At 36.1% G+C, this 21,496-nt stretch overlaps 1 protein-coding gene across 2 annotated transcripts in view; it reads left to right on the forward strand.

Moving 5' to 3' along the window:
* The first annotated feature begins 1,471 nt into the window (after nt 1–1,471).
* The window catches only part of STYX (serine/threonine/tyrosine interacting protein), a 37,498-nt gene continuing 17,473 nt past the window's right edge, over nt 1,472–21,496 (forward strand). Inside the window, exons 1-4 of one of the 2 annotated variants that reach the window (XM_015080100.3) lie at nt 1,472–1,867; nt 14,305–14,337; nt 16,133–16,186; nt 20,295–20,392. In XM_015080100.3, coding sequence (XP_014935586.1) covers nt 1,811–1,867; nt 14,305–14,337; nt 16,133–16,186; nt 20,295–20,392 — 242 coding nt within the window. In that variant the 5' untranslated portion in view covers nt 1,472–1,810. The remainder of the gene's footprint in view (nt 1,868–14,304; nt 14,338–16,132; nt 16,187–20,294; nt 20,393–21,496) is intronic. The other variant, XM_015080099.3, reaches the window with a different exon arrangement.

Raw genomic sequence — 21,496 nt, forward strand, 5'->3', positions numbered from 1 at the left:
TTGCATACACTAAAATTTAAGGAGATTTATTATTTCCCAAACTCACCCATTGGCTCCGTAGGTATCTATGGATACTAAGCTAAGAGTGTTTGATGTAGGGGATGTTGATGTCAGAAATGTTCAAAGCTGAAGTTCTGTTACCTACACACAATTCTTCTATCATGTGGACTTAAAGCTTTAACAGATTAAAATAGGAAATTGTTGGCGTCACCTGAGATTATTTTATTAAAGGTGCTGTTTAAACAAAAACAACTTGACTTCACTTTTCATAAACACTAAAGAATGTGTGATATATGACTTGGATAATTATACAATCATTTTTCAAATTAAAAAGTTACTTGCAGAGTATTGTATGTCTTTTTATAACTTTAAAAGGTAGAGAATAGTTTACATAGTGATAGAGAAAATGGAGCACTCAAACTAGCCATCTAATACTCAAGTTATTGAATGGTTCTATATATGTTGGTAGTGTGTTTCATAAATATGACAATATAAAAATAATATGTTTGTCAAGGGCGTGTAGGTCAAATATGTGATTCTTTTAACCTTATTCATTGTAATTTGCAATTTAATGACTTTCTTGCCTTTTTACTTTGGTTTATTTTTTGGTTATAAGAATCAGTTTGGTTTACAAATCTTGAAAGTTTAAGTATGGATTCTTCCGCTTCTAAGTTTGATATTCCTCGTGTTTAAATTAAATGGAGAACAGTATCTCCCTAGGCCCAGAGAAAGTATATACCTCACTTCTATTAACAATATAGTATTAACAGACTCAAACTCCTTTTTAAGATGAAAGCCATGTATTTTATTAATATATTTATATTATATATAATTATAATTAATATTTCAACATAAACTTAGCATTAAAGGGAGAGACCTTCAGTATGATGTGTAATTTACTGAGTGAGCTATCGGTTGTTTCTATTCCTTAGGATTTTCTATATGCCTTTGTTTCTTGAGATTTTTGTCATAGTCCCAAGTATTCTTGAAAGTCCACCATTTCAATTTGCTTAAAAACCAAGGGTGTTTCATTTTTTGTGTAGCATAACACAGTTTTAAGATGAACTCTTCATTTATTACTCTTTCGGTTATAACCTCACCACAGATTAAGCAGGATTCTGAGGGGAGAAAATACAGTTTTCCTTTCGGATGCCAGTCTCTGGTGGCTAGGATGTTTGCCGGTTCCTAAACTACAGATTTGCGTCCTCTCTGGGAAAGGTTAGAGCTGGTGCGGTTGGTCCCACTGCCTTTCCCAGGACCTTCAGTCGTGGCCCCCTCCTGCCGCAGCCCCACCTCCTCCACACCCGGTGAGCTTCGGGCGGTGAGCTTCGGCCGTTGCTCCTCCGAGGCCCCGCCCCCCGCGTCTGCGCTCTGGCGAAGGGGCGGGGCAGCGGCGCGCTGACACCTGGCGGCCGCGGGGGGCGGGCCGAAGGCAAGCGTGGGCTGGGATTGGCTGGGATAGCGAGGGGTGGGGAGGGGGGGAAAGGAGGGGAGACGGTTGTAGGGCTCTTGCTAGTGCCCGAGCCTGTGCGGCCTGAGGGGCGCGGAGACTCAGGGGGAGGGAGGCGGCAGCAGCATGGCGGCGGGGTATGAGCCGCCCAACCCTCCTCTTCCCCGCTGTCGCCGCCGTCGCCGCCGGAGTCGCTGGGACCCTTTAGTCTGCGTGTGTTAGTTGTAAGCCCGCTGCCCGCCCGTCAGCCCTCTGGCCCACCCGCCCTCCTCCCTATCTCTGTCAGTGGCAGCCCGAGGGTCGGGCGGGCCGGATAAAACTCCCTCTCCCACCCCGCCCACAAGCCTCGGGGCCCGGACCATGGAGGACGTGAAGCTGGAGTTCCCCTCGCTCCCGCAGTGCAAAGAAGACGCCGAGGTGAGTTTGTCCAGTGACGGCCACGCACAGGCCTTCCCGTGCGGCTCTTCGGCCGCGGGGCGACCCCAGGCCCCAACCGTCGAAGTCCCCAAGCTCCACTGGAGCCCTGTTGCCTCCTGAGAATGTCCTGGGACCTTGGGGAGAAGCGTCACTCACCGAATTCCTTTGACCCTCCTGAGACCCCGGCGGAGGGGCTGCTGGGTCTATTCTGCTTAATTAAATGGGAAGGGCAAAATTAGTCCTTTCTCCCCCAGGCTCGGCGTTGAGGACTGACTTTGAGTAAGGTTCCCCTTTTTATTGCCAAGGCAGTACGAGGGTAATGTTTTAAATTTCAGTTTGAGGGATATATTTGGTGTCATTCGCATGTGGGACACATGGTCCCACATGTGAGATAGATCTGGGGCCTGAGCTTTCGGAGTGCGCCTTCAAAAAGTTTTCCAAAGTAGTTGTTTTGTTTTGTTTTTTGGTATTTTGGGGGGAAAGCCGTGACCCGCAGAATAAAATGTCACAAAGCTAGCTCATTTCAATCTAAAAACTTCAATTATGAAACTTGCCCTTTGGAGGGGAGTTGTTACTGAGAATGAAATTGTTTTTAAACTGTCCTCCTGATTTCTGATTTGGGCTTCTTTTTACTCCACCTTATATATTCTTTGACCAGCGTTTGTATTGAGTTTTTTCCCCATCTATTGCTAGTTTAAAATACTTTGTGATGTTGCAGACTTCTAAATTAGAATTTTCTGAAGACTAAATTAGTAAAAAAGACAAGGATACTCAGTTATGCCCTAGTAGGATCAAGATAGAAATTAAAATTTCTAGGTCTAATATCTTAAAAATAATTGGAAAGTAAAACTTTTTAAGAAACCATTCAGTTTATACCAAATATTCATTTTTTTTGAGTATCTTCATTTGGGGTTCACATATGGAGGGATCCTTTGCTTGTGGTAGTAGTCTTTCAGAAATTCATATTTTAAGAGTAGACTCTTAAAAAAAAAAAAAGGAAAAAAAGGAAAAAAAAAGTTGAATTTAGGTTAGTCAAAAATGAATTTACACTTTTTTATTTGTTTAATATGGAATAATGTGAATGAGGAATATGCTTTTTGTCCTTAAAAATGATTCAGTGATTTCATCCTGAAAGCAACCGTAGAAATAATGTAGAACATTCTCTCTTTTCAGGTGAAGAGAGTGTAGTTTACTGAGAATAAGTGATATGCCAAGGTAACAGTAGCATAAGACACAGTTGAGAACCTTGGTCTCTTGGTTCCTAATTCATTGTTTTTAATACACCTCAATTTTTCCCTGCTCTAATCTTAAAAATTCTAATTTAAAATGTTTGCAGACTTGGGGCACCTGGGTGGCTCAGTCGGTTAGGCATCCAACTTCGGCTCGGGTCATGATCTCACGGTCCGTGAGTTCGAGCCCCGCGTCGGGCTCTCTGCTGACAGCTCAGAGCCTGGAGCCTGTTTCAGATTCTGTGTCTCCCTCTCTCTGACCCTCCCCCCGTTCATGCTGTCTCTCCCTGTCTCAAAAATAAAGAAACATTAAAAAAAAAAAATTAAATGTTTGCAGACTTGAACTTAATCTTTTATTGTGTATATAATATGCCTTATCCCTGTAAAAATGATAAAGTCTTAATGGGAATATAGCTTTCTTTCCTGTGTAAGGACAGAAGTAATGCTTAAAGCCCAGTAGATAATGATGCAAATGTTATTTACTGAAAGCCAGTTCATTCCTTTTTACATAGCATTGGATGTTTGTTTCCTTTTGGTTGCAAGTGACAAAAACCAGCTCAGACTAGCTGAAGCAAAAAGAAATGTAGTTAAATCCAGAAAGGTGGGATGCAGCTGGTCTCAGGGACTTCCTAGACAGTATTATGATGCATCAGAACTGCCTCAGCCCCTTATCAGTGCTTGTCTCTACTTTCAGCATTTCTGCCTTTACTCTGGCTTCTCCGCAAATACGGACTTTGACTGTCAGCTGTTCAAGGTCATACCCTTACCGAGCTTACACATTGAAGAACAACAATATGTCTAAGCTTCAGTATTTGAAGTCTAGAGGATTGGCCTAACCTAGGTCATGTGCCCATCCTTTGGATTAGTCCCTATAGCCAGAATGGAGAAAATATAATGAGGAGCCCAGTATATGACCTAGAATTTACCCACTTGTGGCCAGGGGAGTGAAGTTTGTCATTGGTAGCCCTCCCACCAAAATCATAGGGGCATTTCCACAGGAGATGGAAGGTGCTTTCTGGGCAGACAGAACTAGAAATAACCATTAAATAGGGAATATAGTTACTCATGATAAACTAATAAAGCAGTGTTAATTTTGTAATTTGTCATGAAATATGTAAAGTATCAAATGGTCTTATGTGGTTATGATGACCAGCCAATAAGAGTGTTCTTCCACCTAGGAAGCATTTCATTGAAACCTAAATTACAGACCAAATGTTGCTTTAGTAAACATGGAATTCAAGTAGAGATTTTTATGCATGCACTTAATGATTGATGTGATCAAGCCATGACAGCTTGATGATCCTATCATCTCTGTAAGAATATTACTTCCTTGTTTCTTGAAACACTGGTCAAGGCATTCTTTTAGGACAATTCTAGCAAAAATTTAGCTGTGTTCAGATTGATTTGGAAACAGATTGTCACTCCTTTGTTTACAACTTGGCTGTGATTTCCCATTGTTTTGAGGATGAAGTTCAAACCCTTAACTTTAAAAAAAATTTTTTTTAATGTTTATTTATTTTAGAGAGAGCACCAGAAGGGAAGGGGCAGAGAAAGAGGGGGGGCAGAAGATCCAAACTGCGCTCCACGCTGACAGTAGAGAGCCCAATGTGGGGCTTGAACTCAGGAACTGTGAGATCATGACCCGAGCTGAAGTTGGAGGCTTAACTGACTGAGCCACCCAGGTGCCCAACCCTTAATTTACATCTGCAAGGTTGTGTATGATCTGGCATCTGCCCCCTTTTTTTTTTTTTTGAGTTTGTTTATTTATTTTGAGAGAGAGCACCAGTGAGGGAAGGGCAGAGAGCAGCGAAGGAGAGAGAAAGAATCCCAAGCAGGCTCCAGAGAGCGAGGGAGAAAAAGAATTCAAGCAGGCTCTGTGCTATCAGTGCAGAGCCCTATGTGGGGCTCAATCTCAAGAACTGTGAGAACACAACCTGAGCTGGGAGCTTAACCTGCTGAGCCATCCAAGTGCCCGCTACCTACCTTTCTAACCTTATAATGAGCTACTCTTCCTCTTGTTCCCTTCTCTGTTTGCCCTAGCCATGTTCATCTTCTCTCAGTTCTTGGGATGTTTTAGGCCCCACCCCCACTCTAGGACCTTTACATTTGCTATTATCCCCTGCTCTGGCTGCCAACACTATACTTGCCCTCACCTAATTAACTATTTGCTCTTCGATTAGATCTCAATTTAGGTAACATTTTTTCAGAAAGGCGTTCCCTGATAACTCCTCCTGTTCACAGCACCCCCCCCCCAATAGTTTAATCGTGCAGGTACACAATTCTCTGTAGCACTTGGTATTTTTATACCTTCCTTGTAACAGATATCATACTGATGGTTTTCCTTAATGTCTATTCTCCATATAGACTGAAAGTTTCCTAAGGGAGTTTATTCACCAAAATGTTCTTGCCTTAGTCCCCACTGTTTCTTGCACTTATCACAATGTCTGGTATATACCATAAGCTTAACAAATGTTGAATTAATATAAGAATCTTAGTTGGTTTTGATAGTAGAGTCTTGTGACAAGATTACAGTAGTTTTTTTTTTAGATGTGAAGAAGAGAGCAGCTTACACTACCAATTTTTAAATTAAAAAAAAATTTTTTTTACATTTATTTATTTTTGAGAGATAGAGCACAAGTGGAGGAGGGGCAGAGAGAGAAGGAGACACAGAATTGGAAGCAGGCTCCAGGCTCTGAGCTGTCAGCACAGAGCCCGACGTGGGGCTCGAACCCACAAACCATGAGATCGTGACCTGAGCCAAAGTCGGACACTCAACCGACTGAGCCACCCAGGCACCCCGCACTACCAATTTTTAAATAAATTAGTTGCATAGTTAGGGCTGTTGGTTTTATAATTCAATAATTGTTTTCTTTTCAGATAGAAAGTGTTATTTATTTCAGTTGCAATTTGGCAACTTAAATGTTATTCTTTCTGTTTTCTCTTTTGACTCCCATAGTACAGAATAAAAAATAGGAATTGCTTAATATTTCTGACTGAAGATCCTTTAAATTTAGAATGTTGCTGTTTAAACCTGACTATAGAGTAGAATTACTCAAGGGGCTTTTAAAAAATAACCATTCCTGGGCCCTATCATCACCTTCTCTGATTTAACTGATCTGAGATGGAACCAGATAATTCTAATGGCAGCTAGGTTTATGAGTAACTGACTTAAAATCATCTTACTTGAATGCCCTTCTACCTCTCTATATCCCTTCAATATTTATTTATTTGTTTGTTTATTTATGAGTGCACCTGCATTTATAATCTATTTTGGTATTTTTTTTAATGTTTTTATTTATTTTTGAGACAGAGAGAGACCGAGCATGAGCAGGGGAGGGGCAGAGAGAGAAGGAGACACAGAATCTGAAGCAGGCTCCAGGCTCTGAGCTGTCAGCACAGAGCCTGACGCGGGGATCAAACTCACAGACTGTGAGATCGTGACCTGAGCTGAAGTTGGACGCTTAACCGACTGAGTCACCTAGGCACCCCAATCTATTTTGGTATTTTTAAAGATTTTTTTAAATGTTTATTTTAGAGAGAAAGAGAGACAGAGCGTGAGTGGGGGAGGGGCAGAGAGAGAGGGAGACACAGAATCCAAAGCAGATTCCAGGCTCTGAGTTGTTAGTACAGAGCCTGACGCAGGGCTCGGACCCACAAACCGTGAGATCGTGACCTGAGCCAAAGTTGGACGCTTAACCGACTGAGCCACCCAGGTGCCCTTGTTTGGTATTTCTAAATGTTCTAGGTTTTAGCCAGCCTGATACATGTGCTGATAAGAATTAAGTTTTTATTTTATCTAATGGTTACAGTCTGTATCCTTTGCTGAGTTTATTTACTTACTTATTGATCTTTGAACATTTTTATAACATTTCCTATTCCCAAAGTTCAATTTCTATCCCATCAATGCAATTGTATAGCTCATGTAACTGCATTTGTATGAGAAGGAAGGAGAGAACCTGAAAGATGTTTTAATATGCCGTACCTTCTAGGTCATATTGATGATTGAAGGATTTTCACTTGTGAATTAATTTTCACCAGAAGCATGATATATATCACAATTAGGGGTATTTTGGTTTAGCTGGGTTGCTTTGGTTTGAAAAATATAGTTGGATTGCTTGACTAATCATCTGTGTTTGGGAAACCAATTCTACTAATTAACTATAGTAGTAATTCATAATAGATCATTGGGAATTTGCCCTATTACTACTGCCATATCTAAAAGATGGATTTTAGCAGCAGTGTGGGCAGGCTGAGATTAAGATTGAGTGTAATATAGGTTTGGTTGTAATATAAGATATGGTTGTTAGAAACATGTTCAGACAGATGGATGTCTGGTAGAACAAGACAGTGAGCATGAATGACTTAAAATCTTGGTCTAGTCTGCTAGAGGCATAGGCAGAATTGGTAGACAAGGCAGGATTAAGATTTGTTTTGCAGAGTAATAATCAGGACTAGGTAAACAAAGATGATAGGCGCTTGAGATCAAAATCTAATGCTAACACTAGGAATAGTTAATGACATTTTCTGTGAGAGAAAGCCTTTTAGATTTCAAAGGATCCATACCTATTACAGCAAGTCTGATGGTCACAAAAGTAGGCTATGTGCTTATTTGTTAGGCGTATAGGAATAATTTTTCATTCTCTCCTGCTATACAACTTGTTTTTTACTCCTGTAATGTCTTCCTTATATAAATATAGCATACGTGTTCCATTGTATACAACCTTTTGGAAGTTCAGAATTTCTTTGAAGCCTCCTGATTCACTTAAAACTTCAGGTAAATTTTGCACTCTGTCCCATATGGTCATGTTTGTTTTAGTATAAAAATATTTTAAAGTAATGGCCAGTGAAGACACTTTTTCTCCAAAAAAAAAAAAATTTCTTGGTAAAATTGATAAGTTCTAGAAGGAAGCACATTTATCCTGTGTCTTTGAGTGCCTTCTGACATATTTATTGCCAGATATTCCCTGGAATATGTTCTCCTGTTTTTCTTTTTTCATGCATAATTTTTAGAGATTTCATTTGAGGTAAACTCAAAAGTACACATTTCTTTAATCACTTTTCTTCTTTCTGGCAGCTCTGACAGGTTTCTTCAGGAAGATAAGGCTGTCAGACTAATCAAGAATCTTTTTTCTTTTTTTTAAGAAACGGGAAAAAAGAAAGATCCATAGAATCTAGTGCCATATATCTCCAAAATGCCTGTCATGTACTTATTCTGTGGCAGGCACTATGCTCAGTGTTAGGGGTACCATGATGAAAATGACAGGCTTTGGCCTAAGTTCTTTAAAAACTTTTAAATATAAAAGGTTATAACGTATTGGTAAGTTAAAGAAGCACATGAACATTCATGTGTTCAATGTACAAATTGATTACATTTCGCCCTCTCTTGGCTTGGAAATTATATACTTTATTTCTGTTAATCCCTATTTTAATAATATAATCATTTTATGTAGTCAATATTTGTTTGATTACTGTTTGCTATATAGTTCCTTCTTACATTGAGAGGCTGTTGGGTGTCAGTTTTTCTGGAGTCAGACTGCTTTAACTCAGTTACTTAGGCTCTGTACCTAAAGTAGAAATGAAAGATAGAGAAAACAATACCATTTCAAAAATATGTTTTGGAAATTCCTTTAATAGGAGTCTACTGGTAGTAAACTCTCTGTTGTTGTTTGAATGGAATCAATCTTATATCTCACTCTTGTTCTTGAAAGATGATTTTCTGAGCATATATTCTAGGTTCGCCATTATTTATTTCACTACTTTGAATGCATTATTCTTCATTCTTATTCTTGCAGTTGAGAAGTCAAGGACAGTCTAATTGTCTTTCTTTTGTATTTAATATCTTGGTTTTGTTGCATGCTCTCTTAAGTAGGAGTAAGAATTTATACTGAGTGTAATGCACAAATATTAAGTCCACAATTCAGTAATTTTTATTAAATATATACACCAGTGTAATCCTACTCTTATCAAGATATATACCAGTTCTATTAGTGTAGAAAGTTATTTCATGTTCATTTCCAGGCAATCCCTACCCTGCTCCACAATAGGCATTGAATAATATGATTTCTGTAACCATAGTTTAGTTTTATCTGTTCTTGAACTTTAAATAGAATCATGTAAAGTAGACTCTTTTGTTTATGGCTTTTTTAATTTAACATAATATGTGTGAAATTCACCTATGTTGTACTTATGGGTAGTAGATTTTTTATTGCTGAATATTATTTCATTGTATGAATATACAGTAGACATTTGGGTTTTTTGGAGTTGATGAATAAAGGTGCTTTAAATAGTCTTGTGTAAGTCTTTTTGTGGACATACGTTTTTATTTCTCTGTTAAATCCTAGGAGTGGAATTGCTAGATTATATAGGGTAGCTGTATGTTTATCATTTCATTTTACACTCCAGTTAGCAATGTTGAGACTCCTAGTTGCTCCACATCATCACTAACATTTGGTGTTGTGTTTTTAACTTTAGCCATTAGTGGTTGTGTAGTGGTATCTTGTGTTTTTAATTTGAATTTCCCTAATGACCAGTGATGTTGAGCACCTTTGCATGTGCTGTTGGCCATTTATATACCTTCCATGGTGGGATGTCTGTTAGTTCTTTTCCCATGTAAAAAATTGGGTTGTCACTTTATTGTTGATGCATATTTATGTATTTTGGATATACGTCTTTTGTTGGGTATATAAATTACAAGTATTTTCTTTCAGTTTGTGGCTTGCTTTTTTGTTCTGTTAGCAGTGTATTTCATTGAGCAGAAGTTTTTAATTTTCATGAAAGCGAATTTATCAAAATTTTTTTCCTTTATGCTTAGTACCTTTTGTGCCCTCTTTAAGACATCTTTGCTTTTCCCAAGGTTGCAAAGATATTGTTTTCTCCTAGAAGTTTTATCATTTTTGCATTTATATATATTTATACACATACACCTTTTTTCCCCCATTTATTCAACAAATATGTATTGAGTGCCTACTGTGTGCCAGGCACTGTCATCAAATGTTGGGAATACATACAACAGTGAAGACAAGATGTTTGTATGTGAGGAGGGTTTAGAGTGGGGGGTGATGAGGGGTCAAGATCAAGATTTATTTTCTAGATATTTGTCTAATTGTTCCCACACCATTTGTTGAAAGATTTTTTTTTTTTCTACATTGAAATGCCTTGTTATCTTTCAGGAAAATTGAGTGCATATATGAAGGTCTTTTGGACTCTGTTCTTTTCCATTTCTCTCTTTGCTTTTAGTGTGGAAAAAGAATTTCTTCTCTTTATGTGTGGTGTGCTCTATTTAACTTTGTATTTCTTTCCTTTATCTTGCTTGGGAATTGTTGAGCTACTTATTTCTGGGGTGTGGTGTCTTTAACCAGTTTTGGAAAATTCTTATTAATATCTTGTGTAATATTATCTCTCCTTTATTTTCTCTCCCTTCTGGAACTTAGATTTTATGGAAGTTAGACTTCTTAATTCAATCTTAATAAGTCTATTAACTGATCATATTTTCCAACACTGAATTTAGATCATTTTTTCAATTCTATTTTCCAGTACACAAGTTCTCTCTTTGTCTACTGTTTAGTCTATCCACTGATTTTATTTATTTATTTATTTATTTATTTAATGTTTTATTTTTATTTTTGAGGGAGAGAGGGACAGAGCACGAGTGGGGGAGTGGCAGAGAGGAGACAGAATCCAAAGTAGGCTCCAGGCTCTGAGCTGTTAGCACAGAGCCCCACGTGGGGCTCAAATCCATAAACCCTGAGCTATGACCTGAGCCGAAGTCTGCTGCTTAAACCAGTATTTTCCTCCTCTTAAAATTTGATTCTTAATTGTGAGCTCATTGGAATTCATCTCTGTGAATTATTTCTGATCTAGGTTTAGGGTATGCTTCTCCAGAGAGAAAATGCATTTGTTTTTTCCAAGAACCCATGGACATGATCTACCCAGGACCACTTGACATTCAATTTTCACTTGACCTAACAAAAATAATTGAATTCTAATGCCAAAGTTGAGCAAAGGCCAGGTTGTGGCCACCACTACTACCACATTCTACTCAGAGCCAAAGCTCAGAAAGGCAAAAGTACTCATTTTCTGGGGATGAGGTGAGTCATCCCCCACCCTCCCTGCCAACCTCCCCAGTTTATCATTCACTGAGAGTGTTGCCTTTTGAGTGTTTCTCATTTACTGAGAGTGTTTATCCACTGAGAGTGTTGCTTTTTGGTGTTGATCTGACTTCCCTCTTGATCAGGTCCTAGGCTTTGTCTTATGTCTCACATGTACAGTGTCATTTAAATTAAGGCCATGGTGAGGATGCGGAACAGATAGAACTCCCATATGTTGCTGGTGAGAGTGTAAATTGGTTTTGGAAAACTTTTGATAGTGTCTAGTAAAGCCAAAAGTAGGCCTACTCTGTGACCTAGTAATTCCATTGCTACTTTTTTTTTTTTTTAAAGATTTTACTTTTTAAAGTAATCTATACACCCAATGTGGAGCTTGAACTCACAACCCCAAGATCAAGAGTCGCATGCTCTTCTGACTGAGCCAGCCAGGTGCTCCTCCATTGTTACTTTTATATCCAAGAGAAAGAAATGCATGTGTGTATCAAGGGGAACATAAAATAATTTTCATAGCACCTTTATTCTTATTTGCCCAAACCCTGAAGCTACTTAAATCTCCACCAACAGGATAATGAGTAAATTGTGGAATATTCATACAATAGTATACTGCACAGCAATAAAAAGGACCAAACTACTAGCATGCAACATGGATAAATCTCACAGGCATTAGGCTGAGTGAAAGAAGCCAGACATAAAATAGTACTGTTGTGATTCCATTTATATTTGGTTCAAGAATAGCTAAAACTAATCTATATTGATAGAAGTCAGTGGTCACCTCTGAAAGAGAGGGTTTTGACTGAGAAGAGAAAGGAGGGAACTTCCTGGGATGACAGAAATCTTGATCTGGATGGTGATTACATGGATATATTGCTGGTAAAAATTCATTGAGCTCTGTGTTCATATTTGGGCATTTTAACACTTCATTCTGTGTTCTTTTATACTCCCATTTTAAAAGAACGAAGATAATAAGGCCATGAAAGATCAGTAGATCCTCTCAGGATATGGCTTCTCAGGTTTATAATCTATTTCTGCTACATTGCCAAGATCCATTTTCAACATGTAAAACAAAAAATACTTAGTTTCTCTTCTTTATTAAAAAAAAACAAACGCTGGTTGTCATTGCAGGAGTACTATTCTGTGTTTTCAGTAGCCAGACTCAAGAAGTTTGCTGCTTGGGGTACATTAAATTGAACACAACCCAAGGAAGTGTTGAAAGCAAAGAGTTTTTATTACTTGTCGCAGGTGAGGAGACAGGGAAATGGCTCTCAAAGCACTGTCTCCCCTTGGGGTTCATGCATGAAGCTTTTGTTCAGTGTGCTAGGAAACAGAGCCAGGACGCTTGATACATTAAGGAACTTACATATATTTTGTTACCTAGGCTCTTGGGTTCAACTTTGCATGCTTAAGTATGTCAACATACTAATGCATACATTGTATGTTCAAAAAATGGTTGGAGAACCTTGCCCATAGGAGATCTTAGTCTTATAATGAGCTAAAGGTAACTTTAAGGGCAACTCAGGGCACTTCTACATAGGTCAAAAGCTCCAAACTGGGTCAAACTGGCTCATGCAAGGAGGTACCTCTGGTGGAACACCTAGACATAGCTGCTTGTTCTGCAAAACACCACATTCTTTCCTGCTTTCCTTGCTTTTCCCTCTTCCCCCTCCTCCCATCTGCTGATAGCTTGCCACCCCTCTGATAGGGGTAATTCCCCATTGCATCCTAGCTAAGATGGAATTCCATTACAGGTATATAATATTTCTACCTTATGTGTTAAAAATACTTTTCTAATTTAGAAGATCTAGGCGAAGGGTAAGGGGAATTCCTTGCACTATTTTTAACTTTTCTGTAGTTCTAAAATTATTTAAAAATGAAAAAGGTTTTATCTGTTTAAATGAATGTTTAAATGAAGTATATTTGACATAGCATTATATTAGTTTCAGGTGTATTACATTGTGATTGGACATTTCTGTATTTTTAAGTAATCTCTACACTCAGTGTGGGGCTTAAATTTACAGCCCCCTGATCAAGAGTCTCATACGCTACCAACTGAGCCAGCAAGGGACCCCTGGACAGTTCTGTACATTACGCAGTGCTCACATTGATACATGTAGTTAACGTCTGTCACCATACAAAGTTATTCCAAATTATTGACTATCTTCCCTATGCTGTACTTTTCAACTCCATAACTTATTTTATAACTGGAAGCTTATACCCTTTGATCCCTTTCATCTGAAAATAAAAGTTGTGTTTGTTTTTTTTTTTTTTTAAAGCTTTTCCAGTTTTAACTTTAGGAAGCTCATTTCTATTTATAATTTTGAGTTTTAAGCAGTCAGGTTAGAAACTTGGAATGCAGTCCATTTACAAATGAGGATTTGATTCTTTATCATATCAGTTCACTGGAATTGCTTTTTTCTTGTCCCAATTTTTAAAATGTTTTCTGTCTTTTGCCATTGGCATTTTGCATTATTTTCCAACTTGTTTATATTGATCTGCATTCCAAAAAACAGGATGAATTCTTTACTTCCATGAAATATATATTTAAAAGGAATTGAACTGAAAGAATCTTAAGATGAAGTAATGTATGAGAAAGCCTGTTTGATAAGCATCTAGAGGTTTAGATCAGGGATGGCAAATACCTATTACTTAACACTCTTTGAGTCCATTGCAGATACTGCTCATTGATCAGAGTACTCTTCTTCCAGAGTCTTTGCTCACAGTGTTTTAGCTATCTACTGTCAGTTGATTAGAGTTAACTGAATGACAAAAAGCTATTTGACATTTCTGACTTGGTGGATCAGTTTTTGGGAGAAATTTCTGGAATATCCGTTCTTTTAGTTAATGAGCTATTCTATCCGTTGTATGAAGTAACATAATCATAATTTTGGAAGCCCAGTTACCTAAAGAATACCTTAATCATTGTTTCTTGCACTTAAATTTTTAGGTGTTTGTGAAGCCAATTGAATCTATTCATAGAATATTCTTTAAGTATAATGTATTTTTTTTTTAATCCATACACTTGTATGTCACATCTTAAACTTTTAATTGGGTAACATTTTTCATAATGTTATTTATTTTTATTCTTGGGTTTTCTTTCTATTTAAAGGAATGGACCTACCCTATGAGACGAGAGATGCAGGTAAGATAACCTTTTTGTTTATTCAGGCCAGTCCATATTATTATTATCATCAAATAACTGATTTCACAAAGGATTTAAGACCTGTTGGCTCATGATCTGTAGGTTCCTCATTGGGTATTTAAAAAATCAACATATTTAAAGGTTAACATTAAAAAATGGGAAATGAATTGTTGCCTTTCTTCCTTATAGTAGAATCATGGTTATATATATATATATATATATATATATATATATATATATATATACACACACACACATATATGTATATATACACACACACACACATATATGTATGTATATACATATAAATATATACATATAAATGTAAATATACATATATATTACCATGATTCTATATACATACATACATATATGTATATATATGTGCTGAGTCACTGTTTTTCCTAATCTGAAAAATTGGATACAATATTTATATTTCTGTTGAAAACAGTTTGCTTTGTGTTTGGCTAGTTTAGACAAGTCTATAAGATTTGACCATAAAGCAAATCACTCTTGAGTAATTGTTCCTCTTTGTGTCTGATTTCCAGACACAACTTCCATAATGAAGTCCTCCAGAAGACTGATTTGAATACTCCAAATGTGGAATAATAAAGTGATAGCTAACCTTCATAGCAGTTTGTTTTTCTTTTGCATTTTTTACTTACAGTCACTCTGCTAGCCCCAGAATCAAGCAGTGTCTCCTGTTCCTAGAAATACCTTGACTTTTAAAAATATGTTTCCTTTCTCTATTAGTGAAAATTCTCTTTTAAAAAATATCTTAGTACCTATGAGGCATTTACTTGGTGCTATAGGAAATGCAAAGGGGAGTAAAATGTAATTTGTGCCCACAAGAAGCTGATAGGAGAAATCAGACCTATACAAAAATAATTATGATGTTTCATAGAACAGAACTACAGAATTATACTGTATTATTATCTAGGCTATGGTATAGGTCAACTAAAATCTTTCTATATTGAATTCACATAGAAAAATTTTAATCTAGCATTTGGAATGTATTTAAATTGCTGAAACTGTCAATAGGCAAGCAGTTGATACTGGTCTTTTTTAAACTTTGCAAGAATACTTTTATTAACTGAAGGAAACAGTTCTAATCTTCTTGTATCTTGTGCTACTTTTGATTTGGCTGAATAAGGTTTTGTGTAATTCCAAAGGGGTAATTTTTCTTTATGTCTACTTTATTTCTAGACTAGAGCAGAGAATATAAGTAAAATAAGAGATGTTTTAATTAATCTAAAAGCCAGTCATACAATATGCTAATTTTATCCAAACTGCTTATAAAAAGCACTGTGGAAGTTCAAATATCTGACTTTTCAGAACTGTATTTAAACTTTAAATGTTTCGTTTGATATATAAAGCAAATCCGCATTTCTCTTCCCGGTCTTTGCTCAATGTGGCTAGGGAATATTCCCTAGATAGCAAGCTTTTTTTTTTTTTTTTTTAAATTTTTTTTTTATGGTTTATTCATTTTTCAGAGACAGAGTGTGAGGGGGGAGGAGGAGACAGAGAGGGAGACACAGAATCTGAAGCAGTTTTCAGGCTCTGAACTGTCAGCACAGAGCCCGACGCGGGGCTCGAACTCATGGACCGTGAGATCATGACCTGAGCTGAAGTCGGGCGCTCAACCGACTGAGCCACCCAGGCGCCCCTAGATAGCAAGCTTTTTAATAAATTATTATAACAACTATGAAAACTCCACAAGTCCACTTATGTGGTACATGGTTTGTGTATATTTAAATTGTTGATGGTAAATATCTCAATTTTTTTTTTTTTCTAGGAAATTTTACCTGGATTGTTTTTAGGCCCATATTCTTCTGCCATGAAAAGCAAGGTATGAATTTTAGATTAAGTTCGTCAAGAGACTTTATTAACCAGCTTTTTTGGAATAAATTTTTTAGTTGTAAGAGAGAAGGTCCACAAATATTGCATGTCACTCTGGAGTACCTGCCTCATTCCAAATTTTACTGTACCAGTGATTCTCAAATATTTCATCATAAATCACAAATGAGCTTTTATAAATCAGTTTTTTCATGAATCCATGTGTTTGAAAGATTTACCAATTGATAATTGACCTTTATTTACCCTCTAAAAGATTAGGTATCTATCATTGTTAATCATATCTCTGAACAGTGAGATAGAATTAAAGCCCAAAATAAGTGTATTTAACATTTTAGTTAATCTTTCCTTATCAAGGGTAAATGTGTGTATATGTGCATGTGTATGCACGTGTTTTAATTGGTAAAATCTTATTTCTGTTTTTCCAAACTTTAGAGACCTGGATGCTCCAGGTTGTAAAGTATTATACCACATATATGTCTCTTGTCTCCTATATAGTCAAACTGAAATGGATTTCTTTAGTTACACATTTAACATGGTAGATTCTTTCTTTTTTTTTTTAATTTTTATTTATTGATTTTTTTAGATTCATTTTAATATATGTAGCAATTTGCCACTTACTAGGGGATTCAGTCTTAGGAATTATGACAGTGCTACTAATTTGCTTTGAGTTATAATGTGAAACAGTGTATCACAAATGTTTTCCCTGATACCTTATTTTGAAGTCACTATTCTTGTGTATGATACCTACTCTACCTATGGTAAGTTTTGTAAAAAAAAATTTTTAGAATTTTTTTTTCTTTTTTTCTTTTTGTTTCGTTTTGGAGAGAGAGTGTGAGAGTTGGGGAGAGAGAGAGAATTTCAAGCAGGCTCCACGCTCAGTGCACAGCCCGATGCAGGGCTCAATCCCATGACCTTGGGATCATGACCTGAGCTGAAATCAAAAGTAGGATGCTCAACCGACTTAGCCACCCAGGTGCCCGCAAAACTGTAGAATTTTTAAATCTAATGATTTAATTTAATGTATTTATGAATTTTGGGTGGCTGGGAGGTTTTTTTTTGTTTTGTTTTGTTTTTTAATGTTAGTTTATTTTTGCTAGAGATAAAGGATGAGCAGGGTAGGGGCAGAGAGAAAGGGAGACACAGAATCAGAAGCAGGCTCCAGGCTCCAGCTGTCAGCACAGAGTACAATGCAGGATGTCGAACCCACAAACCATGAGATCATGACCTGAGCTGAAGTTGGACGCTTAACCAACTAAGCCACCCAGTTGCCCTTTGGGAGTTTTTTTAGAGTTAGAGTCATTTCTTTGAAACTGGAAGGCTTTTTGACTATTGAGGCATATATAAGAGTAAACCTAGTTTTGATGGTCTACAGCTGGGTTGGATAGGCACAGTGTTGCTTAAAAAAAAAAAAAAGTACTAAGGAAAGGATAGAGTAGTTAACTATAGACTTAACTGATTTACTTAAGACAAACAAAAGCCAAATAATGTAGTATTCACAAAATAGTATTCACAAAAATTGTTAGATTACTTTTTGTATTCCCACAGCATTTTATAAATATATCTATTATAGTATTTGTCACATTAAATTATTTGTTTATAGATTTCCTCAAAACCTCTTTACCATCGCCTTCACCATGGTCTAAGTATTAGACTGAGGAAAAGTTTCTATGGGAAAATTTGATTATTTCTCATTCTGAATCACCATAGAACAGCTTGTCTTCCTTTTCATACCATCATCCTAAAAATATGTAACAACAACAAATAATAACAGATAAATCTTAGGGAATAAACTCCCTTTCTAATACTCGTTTAGTTAAGCTTATCTTTTATTACATTCAAATACAGTTTTAATAAAAGGGACAAATTGGGGCTCCTGGGTGGTTCAGTCAGTTAAGTCTGACTTCGGCTCAGGTCATGATCTCGCGGTTTGTGAGTTTGAGCCCTGAGCATCAGGTTCTGTGCTGACAGCTCGGAGCCTAGCGCCTGCTTCAAATTCTGTGTCTCCCTCTCTCTCTGCCCCTCTCCTGCTCATACTCTGTCTCTGTCTTTCAAAAATAAATAAATGTTAAAAAAATTTTTTTGAAAAGGGACAAATTTAGGCTCTTTGTCAGTAGTGAACTGTTTCTTTTTATACAATTTTTTCTGTAGTTTGTAGGTATGAGTAAGTCATAATTTGCTTTATATAAATGAAAATCCATTGGAAAGTAAAAGTATTCTGTATGCTATTACATTTGGGTCCTATTTTGTTAAGTTTTTTTTTTTTTTTTTACTTAGTAATAGTTTAATGTGCCTTCAAGATTTGTGTTAAAGCAGATTTTTATCCATAGTTATATATATCTTCCTGTGATTTCTCACATTAATAAAGTATCTTTATATATCACAGATCAAGTATAAAGAATGGATATTGAATACATTTCGACAGTTTAGTAAATGTGAATATGGAACACTGATTAAATATTAATCCTACCAAGTGTTTACCTCCCTTTTAACTCAGGGTACACTCAGGAAATACAAAGATAATTAAACTCTATCTAATATATGCCAGACATCAGAACATTTGCTGCAAAAATTAACATTTTAAACTTTTGAAAGCCATATTTTCTTAGCTCAGGCTGCTGTAATAAAATACTATAGACCAATGGCTTAAACATCAGACATTTATTTCTTGTGGTTGAAGTGGCTGGGAAATCTGAAATCAGGGTGCCAACATGGTTAGGTTTTGGTAAGGGCCCTCTTCCTAGCTTGCAGATGGCTGCATTCTTGCTGTATCTTTACATGGCAGAGAGACAAAGTCCTGATGGCTGTTCCTTTTTTCAGGGCACTGATTCCATCATGTGGGCTTTACCCACATGACCTCATCTAAATCTCTGATTACCTTCCAAAGGCGCTATCTCCTAATACCAACTTGGAAGTTAGGACTTCAACATACAGATTTTAGGGAGATACAAACATTCAGTCCATAACAAATATAAATTATTCTTTGACTTCTCTGATGGATTATTAGTATTATTGTTCTGGACTACTTAATGCAGAAAGTGGGAATTAAATATATGAGCGTAAGCTGAAAAGTTTCATAGAAAACTCAAAATTATGAATTCTGATTCCTCATGCCAGCATGATTTGTTAAATATATTTAACAAACATATAGTTGTTGAACAGTTAATATTTTCAAGGCACTGTTATACATACTTAATATGAATCTGTGAACAAAATCATAGTTCTCTTGGAATTTACATTCTATTAAAATAACACATATATGTATTATGTCACATATAGTATATGTATATAACATCTTATATTAAATGTTAATATATTTAATATATTAAATTGCTTTAAATGTCACATTAAATTGCTTTAAATGTATAGCCAAAAGACACCACAGAATATAATATCATTTGGAGTTGCCAGTTAACTTGAGAAAAATTTTTAAACTGAAACTTTAGTCTGTGAACTGTATAAGTTAATTCTGGCTTGTATCAGAAAAAGTGTACTGAGAGAGGCAGGGAGATTTGGGCCCTGGTATTCCAATTAACTATGTCAGTGATGTTCAATAATTGTTTATGTCTTAGCAGTCCCTTCTAAAGAATAAAGTTTGTAGTCAGTATATGTAATTACCATTTACTGAACGCTTGCCATGTGCCCCAGGCACTGTGCCAAATTCCTTACATATATTATCTTATGTAATTCATCTAACCACTCAGTGGAAAGGTTAGTACCGAACCACAGAGCTCAGGTCATTAGCAGAGCTGGAAGATAGAGGTTAGGATTCTCATGACTACAAAGCCTTTAACCACTATATAGTATTGTTTACCAAATAAATGATCTTTAAGGTCTCAACAAGCCCTAAAATTATGGATGTAAAATAATCTTATTAGCCTTTTGAGCATATGTAGTATATATTAATCTTAAATCATTGAAATATTTTACCTATCACTTCAGGTAAATTATTGTAAAATTAGCTTTAATACCCTGTGCCTAAAGCTCAGATGTGGCTATGTAATTTTAATGTTCAGTCCTGTGTATTTCAAACACCTATGTTACAGCAAGGCGATGTTTTGTATTTTAAACTATTTCTCTCCCTTGTCCCTCTCTTTTTATAGCTACCTATTCTACAGAAATATGGAATAACCCATATAATATGCATAAGACAAAATATTGAAGCAAACTTTGTTAAACCAAACTTTCAACAATTATTTAGGTAAGAATTATGGTTATGATGTATTAAAATGTTATGGGTAGCAAACATGTATTTTTATTTCAAGTTAATTTTATTATAGCAGACTTCTGTACATATCTGTTTTATAAGGATGCTCATATAGGTATATCATTTAAAAAATAAACTTCTTTAAATTCTTAAATAAGTAACTAAATCATATAATGCAGAATTTTAAAGATTCAAAAGCATGTACAGTATACTGAAAAGTTTCCCTATCCTTATCCCTTAGATAGCCAGTTCCCCTCTAGAAGCATTCACTGTTACTCTTTGAGTATCCTTCCAGGATTATGTTGTATATACAAACAGTCCTACAGATAAACTTTTATTTTTTACACTGGCTTAAAGATTTTTTTTTTTAATTTACTTTTAGAGATTGCTTCATATTATTACTTAGAGAGCTGCACTGATTTTTTAAAGTTTCATAGTAATCCATTGAATAGCTATACTAAAATGTATTCAGTCTGTCTCCTGTTGTTGGGTATTTAGATTGTTTGCAGTCTGCTAATACAGCAGGTATTCCCATGCATTTCATTTAATTCATGTGTGAATATATCAGTTGGATAAAGTGTAGAAGTGGAATTATTGCATCAAAGAATATGAGCATTTAAAATTTTAATTGATGTTGCAAATTGCCCCCCAATGAGTTGTATCAGTTTACATTCCCACTATGAAGTGAATGAGAAGAGACTATTTCCTTGGTATCTCTAAGACAAATTGTAAAACAGTTGTAATTTTTCCCAATTTTCTAGAGTAAAAATGATGTCTCACGTAGTTCTAATTTGCCTTTCTCGTTTATCTTCTAATGAGTGTGGTTGAGCATCTAATGGTTTTTAGTTTTATTTTAACTTTATTTTAAAAATAAATCTATATATTACAGTGATATAAAAAAGGGTGCAAAAAAGGTGTGTAAATGAAGTATGTCTCTTTTCTCCTCTAAACCCAAGCTCCAGCTTCTCTCTTGGGAGGCAGCTACTATTAACTCAAATATTCTAGAGATACTGTGTATCTATATAAAAACATATTGTTGTAATTCTCTGATTGATTGATTGTAAAAATGAAAGCAACCTGATTTTCCATCAGTACAGG

Source organism: Acinonyx jubatus, chromosome B3, assembly GCF_027475565.1.
Source record: "Acinonyx jubatus isolate Ajub_Pintada_27869175 chromosome B3, VMU_Ajub_asm_v1.0, whole genome shotgun sequence".
NCBI lineage: Eukaryota > Metazoa > Chordata > Mammalia > Carnivora > Felidae > Acinonyx > Acinonyx jubatus.